The 9,788-nt window shown below is 42.5% G+C and overlaps 1 protein-coding gene across 3 annotated transcripts; it reads left to right on the top strand.

Annotated features, from left to right (window-relative positions):
• Nucleotides 1-1,329: 1,329 nt before the first annotated feature.
• On the top strand, nucleotides 1,330-5,884 carry LOC114515177 (olfactory receptor-like protein DTMT). Of its 3 annotated transcripts, none has more exons than XM_036033269.1 (2): nucleotides 1,330-2,834; nucleotides 3,267-5,884. In XM_036033269.1, the coding sequence occupies exon 2, from the start codon at nucleotides 4,897-4,899 to the stop codon at nucleotides 5,881-5,883; it is 987 nt and encodes a 328-aa protein (XP_035889162.1). In that variant the 5' UTR covers nucleotides 1,330-2,834; nucleotides 3,267-4,896; the 3' UTR covers nucleotide 5,884. The 3 variants fall into 3 exon arrangements, with proteins under 3 accessions (XP_035889162.1, XP_035889163.1, XP_028390304.1); XM_036033270.1 differs by having other exon boundaries at nucleotides 4,890-5,884; XM_028534503.2 differs by having other exon boundaries at nucleotides 4,923-5,884.
• The last annotated feature ends 3,904 nt before the right edge of the window (nucleotides 5,885-9,788 follow it).

Genomic DNA, 9,788 nt, shown 5'->3' on the forward strand with positions numbered 1-9,788 from the left:
GGGCCGGATTCAGCCCATGGGCCTTGTGTTTGCCGTCTGTGGGGTAGAGGCCAGGGGTGCTGCTAAATATCTTCCAATGCATAAGACAACCTCACAACAAAGAATTATTTTACCAAAATGTCAACAGTACCAAGAAACTTCGCAAACCACTTTTGACACTTTTAATCAGTTACAGCATCTTCTGCATGCACTGTTCAAATCTTTTATTTTGTGTTTCAGTTGTGTCTTTACCTTTCTTGAAATAATACAGCATAATATGCTGAAAATGTTGTGTATCTTCTTCCATCTTCAATATTAAAATGCCTGCACAAAAATTCACTAATTTTAATAAGTTTTTTTAAAATGAACGCTGAGATGACAGCTGTCACAATACAATCTAACAAAATTGTTTTTGAATGATGTTAAAACAACTAAGCACTACTAGAGCCATCATATGGAAAAAAACTAAACAAACTTTTTGGCCAACATATACTACAACAATAATGTACTTACAGAAGTTTTGTTCCTTACCCTTACAATTTTGGGTTCTTTCTGGTGTAGAGACCTTACATTCTGTCACAGCCTGAGTTCCAAAAAACAGAGGCTGAGACAGCCTTCTTTGTTAGTAATTTATTTGGGAATATTATCTCATAGGGAGAAATGACAGAGGGGTTGAATAAGGAAGAAGGGAGAACCAGTAGTGGGGTGGCTTACTGAGTTGGCCACCACTAAGAGTGAGTAATGATGAATTGCATCATAGGACCACCCACTTCAGTGAAAACAGGGGAAGCATATGGTCATCGGCTCCCAGCTGATGTGGACCCTGGCTCATGGGGTCCAAGACATTGTGGATGGGGGAGAGACATTCACATGGACTACCAAGTCCTGTGGAGGAAAGGGGCGGGTGGCTTCACCCTCAAGAGGAGCCAAAAGCTGTGGCCTCCACCATCACAGGCCTTTATTTCTTTTTTCTGCGCACATTACATGATGCTCCTCATTTAGGATGCACAGGTTTGCTTTAGGTGGTTACCTTTTACAGAAAACAAAGGAGTTGATGCCACTAATCACATCACAGAAGAAGGATATTTGCAAATGAAAAGGGAAAAGTAGTTGAACTGCTTATACTCCATACTGGGAAGTTTTAGCTTGGATTTTAGGAAGTTACAACAGTGCAGTAAGTGTTTGCTGCAAATCAGGGTGAGGGAGTTTTAGCAAACGCAAGTCTCAAAGCAGACTAGGAACATTGCAGGCCTGAGTTCCTACGGGAGAACTTATCCATGGGTGTGGGTCCTGTGCATCTCTGAGTGGGAGTTGGGCCCACGCCATGCAGAACGGTCTCCTATACCCAGCATCTGTTAAGAGTTGGGCCACGAGTCATTAACTCCCCTCTACTTCCACGTTGTGTGTGTGTGTGTGAATGTTAAGCTTGCTTCCCATGATAGTCTAATCCAGGAAATCAGAGAAACCCTATGGCAGGAATGGCAGGATGCAAGAAACCTGTGGGCCAGGTCTGAGGTAATGCAGTCTGATTGTATTTAGGTGAAGCTTGTTGAAATCTGTGCAGAACTGGCTGGAGTAAAATGATGTCTGAGAGGGTCTAAACTGGTGCACAAGAAGTGTCTGATGCAGTTCCCAAGGGAGGACTACTTCTATGGATTGCTTCAATGGTTCTGTTCTGCTGGATGCTGAGACAGCCACTTGGCCATTTTGTGTACTGAACCAACAGGCAAATTAAGGAGTTACCACAGAAAACTGGGTTTCTCTACACAATGAGGAAAGACCATGTTGGATCACTAGGACATTCTTTGGGGTACCACTTAGTAAAAGTTAATAGAAAACTAAAATAACCCAATAAAGGCAATAACACTGAGGATTCAGACTCCCAAGGAATGAAGGTTGAATGTAAATAACCCCATCCAGCTGGAGTGATGAAAAGGGAATGTGGACTAGGTATGGAAGAAAGTTGTAATGTTAGCTATGGCCTTGTGCTCAATTGCAGGGTAAGGAGGAGCTGGAGACTAGGAGTTATTCTGACACATCTGTAGAGTGGTAGATATAATGGTGGGGGCATGGTGATGTTTCAGTTTTCTTGGAGAGGTAAGAAGCTAGATGTACCTTAATAAAATGCAAATCTGGTTTTCTTTTCTATCTTGGTCTGAGGAAGATTGAACATGATCTGAGAGAGTGTATCTTCTCATATGTCTGCATATGGTTAGGTCACAGAAGTCAAATCCTTGTTAGCTTCAGGTTTCTTTCTCCTGGGTGTGTTTATGGGGAATTAGGTTGTAGTGAGAGATTCTGCCACCCTGGGAATCTTTCCAACATGTATCTTTCTTGGTAGTACCCTGATGGCTTCTCATTGCCCAGAGGGTAAAAGCCTAAACTACACTTGAAGTGATTTTAGGATATTCACAGTCTTGCCCATGCTTGTTTTTATGGCTTCTGCAACCATCCTGTTTTACCTCCCAAAAGGTAGGCCCCAGTCTCATAGGACCACTGTCTGTTAAGTAGGCAGTGTTTAAGCATCTATACATGAGCTTCTCTCCAACCCCACCTTCCCCCCAGAGTATAGTTAGGTGCGATCTGTGACTAATCAATCACTGCTCAAGGACTCTGAGAGCATTTGTCCTGAGAAATCCTGGGTAATTACTTTGTCTTCCAGGAGTTCCTCTGGGATCTAGCCTCCTCTGGGATTTAGGGCCCCTTAGGCCCAAGAATGTGTAGAATGGGAGATATGAGAAGGGATGTTATAGATGCAGGTGACAACTCCAGAGGTTGTTCCTTCACACACCTTAGTGAATGAAGGGGAGCCTAGTCTCAGGCCAGGATCCTGGAATCACCATCAGATAGACTGGGTAAGTTGGGTAGAAGATAAATGAGCTAGTCTTTTAGGGTCCTTCCAACCAGAGGGTCTTGTGTAACTGTTCTGCAGCATAGTTTTTCAGGTATAAGAATCCTCTTCTCTACCTCTCAGCCTCCCAAGATTTCTTCACAATCTAGAAATATTTTGATGGATGTTCACCAGTTTTTGATGATAGCATTCGTAAGTATTACTATGTAATATATGTCTCAAGATTGTATCATTTCAACAAAAGACATCTGTGTGAGGCAGGCATTCAATACAGATGAACCCTTGACTATATATTTGAATTACATAAGGAGCTTTAAAATATTTTGGATGGGCTCTCCCTCTCTAGAGAGTCTGATTACATTTATTGGGGGAGTGTGCAGTAATCTGTTTTTAAAAATGTGTTGCATGTTCTTACTGCTCAAAATGTTGTCCACAGACCAGCAGAGTTGCATTACCAAATGTAAAATTTGTGCAGACTGACAACTACTGATTCACCAGATCAAGATGAAGCATCCATAATTGAGCAGCTGAAGCCCATAAGCCTGATCCGTGGCTGCGGCCAGCTGCAAGTGCTGGCTGTGTGGTTTGTGATTCCTGGTGAAAGTCTTGACACCAGAGATGGGTCCCACTTGTTTCCCAGGGGAGAAAAATTCTGAGAAATTAGGTATATGAAACCTCATTTGATGCTTCTCTCTACTGTAAAACCAACCCATTATGTCCACATGTAAAAATTATTAACATGGCTCAATTAAACAGCATCAACAGGATGGAAACCCCAGCAGTTGGACTTAGTTATGTTTCTTTAGGGAAGGAACTTTCCACATCCCTTTGGGCTCCTTTTTAGCTTTCTTCCTCAGCTCTGAGGCACACTCTGAGGTATGGCTATCTGGAGAACAACTAGAGGAAGGGGGTAGAATTTATCTTTATCCCTTCCTTTTTCTCCCTTCATTACCGAACCTCCCCATCAGGTTTATTTTTCACAGCAATATCATCATATCCTGTGGGTATCCACACAAGCAGAGAGTGACGGCGTGGATGTATGTACTGGGTTGTTTATTCACAATAAAGAGTGGTGTGGTTGAGGTAGTCTAATATTTTCTAGAAGTCTGAGGTTACATCCAGGAATTCTGCAATAAAGTGTCAAAAACTAGTAAGATCTTGTTCTGACAAGATTTAGTAGATATAGATATTCTAACTTAACAGGAGTTTTCTGTCCTTCAGTTGAAGGAATGAATGTCTAAGCCTGAAGTACAGCCAATAAATGTTTATGAAACAGCTACTTGGAGGCACTGTGCCAGGTGCTGGCCTTGCTGCAGCCTTGGCCTTTCTTGCATGGGATTGACAATCCAGTAGGGAAGACAGTGATGAACAAATAATCCCAATGGGACTAAGTGCTGTGGGAACAAGCACAGGATGCTGTGGAAATATAGCAGTGGGTTCTTTTCTGGTCTGGGAGAGAGGTTTATGAGTTGAGCCTGGGTTTCTTTTGCCGAGATGTGAGAGACTTGGAGGAGTGGATTGGGAGAGGGGCAGGGTGAGATTATGAGTTTCAATTGGGGACCTGTTGAGCTGAAGATGCTTATAATATTACACGAGGAAATAATCATTAAACAATTGATGATACAGTTCTGAAAGTGATAGTTTTACCCATGAGATTTATATGGTAATTGATGACATGGGAATATGCAGGCTTTTTAGGGCTGGACACAGAAAATTATAAGAATATAGTGTCTAAGAAAAAGCCCAAAGAAGCAACAATATATATGATACCATTAGAGAGAAACCAGTCACAGTTACTGAGAATATATGCCCAGGGAAGTATAAGAAGAACCAGTGGGATCACACTGAAGATGAAATGAGAGTGTTTTAGAGGGGAGGGAAGAGTCAGTATGGTTACAAGCTAATTAATGAAAAATGAGAAAATAAGTCTGAAAAGTGGCTTGGATTTAGTGATATATTTGTGGTGACAGAAAGTACCATTACAAATAATGAGTAAAACCAATTATTGAAGAGCAACTAACAGACTACGAATCACAGAAATATGTTTATTTTTATTCAGATATTTAATGGACACTGTGACTTTTCCCTTAAGACACTGGACACAGAACATGACTGGAAGAAATCAAACTATCATCGCATACTTCTTCCTCCAGGGCCTGCCAATTGAGCCAGAGCAGAAAAACCTGTTCTATGCCCTGTTCCTGGCCATGTATCTTACCACTGTCCTGGGGAACCTCCTCATTATTGTGCTTATTCACCTGGACTCCCATCTCCACATACCCATGTATCTGTTTCTCAGTAATTTGTCTTTCTCTGACATTTGCTTCTCTTCTGTGACCATTCCTAAATTGTTACACAACATGCAGAGCCAACACTCATCCATCCCCTATGCAGGCTGCTTGGCCCAAATGTACTTCTTCCTATTTTTTTCAGACCTGGAGAGCTTCCTGCTTGTGGCCATGGCCTATGACCGCTATGTGGCCATCTGCTCGCCCCTGCACTATGCCACCATCATGAGTCCCAAGCTCTGTGTTTCCCTGGTGGTGCTGTCCTGGGTGGTGACCACATTGCATGCCCTGTTACACACTCTTCTCATGGATAGACTGTGTTTTTGTGCTGACAACAAGATCCTCCACTTTTTCTGTGACATGTCTGCTCTGCTGAAGCTGTCCTGCTCTGATACTCGAGTTAATGAATTGGTGATATTTATCATGGGAGGGCTTATTCTTGTCATCCCATTCCTACTCATCATCATGTCCTATGCACGAATTGTGTCCTCCATCCTCAAGGTCCCTTCTGCTCGAGGCATCTGCAAGGCCTTCTCCACCTGTGGATCCCACCTGTCTGTGGTGTCACTGTTCTATGGGACAGTTATTGGTCTCTATTTATGCCCATCAGAAGATAACTCTACTGTTAAGGAAATGGTAATGGCTATGATGTACACTGTGGTGACCCCCATGCTGAACCCCTTCATTTATAGCCTGAGGAACAGAGACATGAAGGGAGCTGTGGGAAGAGTCTTTCTCAAAAAGAAAACTTCCTTCTCTGTATGATGGTAAAGCTTGGATTTTTTTTATTTATTCAATTTTTTAATCCTCACCTGAGGATATATTTATTGATTTTAGAGAGAGAGAGAAGAGTGGAGGGGGAGAGAGAGAATGGGAAACATCAATATGAGAAAGAAACATCAATTGGTTGCCTCCTATAAGCTCCCTGATGGGATCAAACCGGCATCCTAGGTATGTGCCCTGACTGGGATTGAACCTGCAAACTTTTGGTGTATGGGACAACACTCCAATCAAATTAGTCACCAATCAGTGCTATTTATTAAATTTATTGGGGTGACATTGGTTAATTAGATTATATAGTTTCAAGTGTACATTTTTATGATACACAAGAAAAGACTAAATACTGCCATTTGTGACAATGTAGATGGGCCTTGAGAATATCATGCTAAGTGAAATAAGTCAGAAAGAAAAAGAACCATATGTTTTCATTCATATGTGGGATATAAAATGGAATTTTTGGCCTTGGCTTGTGTGGCTCAGTTTGTTGGAGCATTGTCCCATAAACCAAAAGGCTGTGGGTTCAATTCAAGTCAGGGCATATACCTAGGCTGTGGATTCGATTCTGGTCTAGTGCATACATGAGGCAATTGATTGATGTTTCTCTCACATCAATATTTCTCTCTCTCCCTTCCTGTCTCTCTCTCTGGAATTAAAAAAAATTTTGAAGTGGAATTTTTGCATACTTTTATACACTAGATACATTGCTATTGGTATTGGGGTATTAACCACACTTCTTAGTACTAATCTTTTAAAAAATTTCATACTAAACAATTGTATAATAAGTAAGAGAAATGAAGTGGAGGTATACTGTTGAACTTGGAAAGGGGATCTCAGTGACTGGCTAGCAAGGTCTTCCTCTTTGTTATTCTTTAGTGACCCTGAAAAGCATCCTATCAATTTTTTAACTGATCTTTCTGTCTTCAGTTGTGAAGCCACTAATTTATTGTATTATTTCACTTAATTAAAACTTTGTTTTGAAAAATACTGTGTCCTCCTCAGTTAATATTGACTGAAAATCAAACATCTCACTCTGTTGAATACCTCTGCTAAACTGGACTATTTATTGTCGAATACAAATTCTTTTTTTCTGGAAGGAAAAGTTTTGTTTCTTTTCAGCATAGAAATGGCAAACTGGAGGAAAGGTGTGGGGATGGAGGTGTTTATATTTGGAGGGGTTTGACCCTCTGGAGTAGAATTTCTGCATCAGCTCATTAAACATATTTTTATTCTCACTTCCTTTTTTAATTATTTTATTTTATTTTATTTATTTATTTTTAGAGAGGGAAGGGAGGGAGGGAGGGAGAGAGAGAGAGAGAGAGAGAGAGAGAGACCAACGTGTGGTTGCTGGGGGTCATGGCCTGCAACCCAGGAATGTACGCTGGCTGGGAATCAAACCTGCGACACTTTGGTTCGCAGCCCGTGCTCAATCCAATGAGCTACGCCAGCCAGGGCTCACTTCCTTTTTTATTAAATATTTTATTGTTATTCTATTACAGTGGTCCCAATTTTCCCCCTTTGCCCTCCTTCAGCCCAGCCCACTGCCCGCTTGCCCAGTCATTCCCACCCTGTTGTCCATGTCCATGGGTCATTCACATATGTTCCTTAATCTCTCTCTTCCTGAGCACATACTCACAACATTCTGTCTCTTCACATTTTCTCCTTTGATTTATTTTCATATCTACATTGTCCTGAAAAATTTTTTTATTGTTGTTCAGTTCCAGTTGTCCCCATTTTCCCCCCTGTTGCTCTCCCCTGCCCTGTCCAACCCCTGCTCCCAAAGACAATCCCCACCCCATTGTCCTTGTCCATGGGTCCTTTGTACATGAGCCTTGATTTGGACTGAGCCTAAAGTATAATTTCTATCTTTTTTATTCACCTTTCTTTTTTAAAATATATTTTATTGATTATGCTATTACAGTTGTCCCATTTCCCCCACTTCATTCCCCTCCACCCTGCACACCCTTTCCCACCCACATTCCGCCCCTGCCCCCCCGCTTTAGTTCATGTCCATGTGTCATAAGTTCTTTGGCTTCTACATTTCCCATACTATTCTTGCCCTCCCCCTGTCTATTTTCTACCTACCATCTATGCTACTTATTCTCTGTACCTTTTCCCCCTCTCTCCTCCTCCTACTCCCCTGTTGCTAACCCTTTATGTGATCTGCATTTCTGTGGTTCTGTTCCTGTTCTAGTTGTTTCCTTAGTTTGTTTTTGTTTTTGTTTTAGGTGTGGTTGTTAAGAACTGTGAGTTTGCTGTCATTTTACTATACATGTTTTTTATCTTCTTTTTCTTAGGTAAGTCCCTTTAACATTTCATAAAATAAGGGCTTGGTGATGATGAACTCCTTTAACTTGACCTTCCTTATCTGAGAAGCACTTTATCTGCCCTTCCATTCTAAATGAAAGCTTTGCTGGACAGAGCAATTTTGGATGTAGGTCTTTGCCTTTCATGACTTGAAATACTTCTTTCCAGCCCCTTCTTGCCTGCAAGGTCTCTTTTGAGAAATCGGCTGCAGTCTGATAGGAAGTCTTTTGTAGGTTACTGTCTCCTTATCTCTTGCTGCTTCTACAATTCTCTCCTTCATTTTTACCTTGGGTAATGCAATTATGATGTGTCTTGGTGTGTTCCTCCTTGAGTCCAACTTCTTTGGGACTCTCTGAGCTTCCTGGACTTCCTGGAAGTCTATTTCCTTTGCCAGATTGGGGAAGTTCTCTTTTATTATTTGTTCAAGTGATTTTTCCACTTGTTGCTCTTCCTCTTCCCCTTCTGGTACCCCTATAATTTGCATGTTGGAATGTTTAAAGATGTCCTGGAGGTTCCTAAGCCTCTCCTCATTTTTTTGAATTCTTGTTTCTTCCTTCTTTTTTGTTTGGTTGTTTCTTTCTTCCTTCTGGTCCACTCCATTGATTTGAGTCCCAGTTTTCTTCCCATAACTATTGGTTCCTTGTGCACTTTCCTTCATTTCACTTAGTGTAGCCTTCATTATTTTTCTAATGTGCGACCAAATTCAACCAATTCTGTGAGCATCCTGATCACCAGTGCTTTGAACTGTGCATCTGATAGGTTGGCTACCTTTGTCACTTAGTTGTATTTGCTGTGGAGCTTTGATCTGTCCTTTCATTTGGGCCAGTTTTTTTGTCTTGTTGCACCTGTTACATATGAGGGGCGGAGCCTTAGGTGTTCACCAGGGTGGGGCAACTCACTTTGATGGGGTTGTGATGCTGTATGTGGGGGTGGGGTCCAAGAGGGAACAATGGTGCCTGCTCTGCTCTCTGTCAGATCCTAGTCCCCTCCACCGCTTCCCCCAAGCAAACTGGGCTCTTCTGGTGCTGATTCCCATGTGGGTGGGCCTGTGTACATTCCAGGACCCTGTGGGTCTCTCCAACAAACTCCCCCATGAGGCTGGGAGTCTCTTCCCCCACGAGGCTGCACCTCAACCCCTGCAGGTGTTTTCAATTGGTGTTTTGAGGCCTTATTTCCCAGTGCTGGGACCCTGGGCTCTGTGGTCTGTCTCACTCCCCAGTTTTGTCTGGTTTATCTGCGCACGAATGTGGGACCACCCAGTCAGCCAGCCACCTTGCACACAATGCCTTGCTTCACAATCGCTGCTTCACTGTGTCTGCCTGTTGCCACCCCATGCCCGGGGTCTGCCTGCTGCTGCCTGAGCGCCCAGGGTCTGCCTACTGCAGTCTTGTTCACCTGGGGTGCCTTGTGGGCCCAGTGCCACCACTTTTTGTGCCACGACTCCTCTCCACCCTGCCAGCTGATTGACTCCACCCTGTCTACCCATCTGGATGACTGTGTCTATTTTAACTCCTTGGTTGTCAGACTTCCACACAATTCGATTTTCTGTCAGTTCTGGTTGTTATTTTGTTTCTAAGTTGTTGTTG

The sequence above is a fragment of the Phyllostomus discolor genome, chromosome 8, assembly GCF_004126475.2.
Source record: "Phyllostomus discolor isolate MPI-MPIP mPhyDis1 chromosome 8, mPhyDis1.pri.v3, whole genome shotgun sequence".
NCBI classification, from domain to species: Eukaryota; Metazoa; Chordata; class Mammalia; order Chiroptera; family Phyllostomidae; genus Phyllostomus; species Phyllostomus discolor.

Coding starts and splice junctions, on each gene's coding strand:
- LOC114515177 (XM_036033269.1), top strand. CDS start 4,897: ATGGACACTGTGACTTTTCCCTTAAGACACTGGACACAGAACATGACT.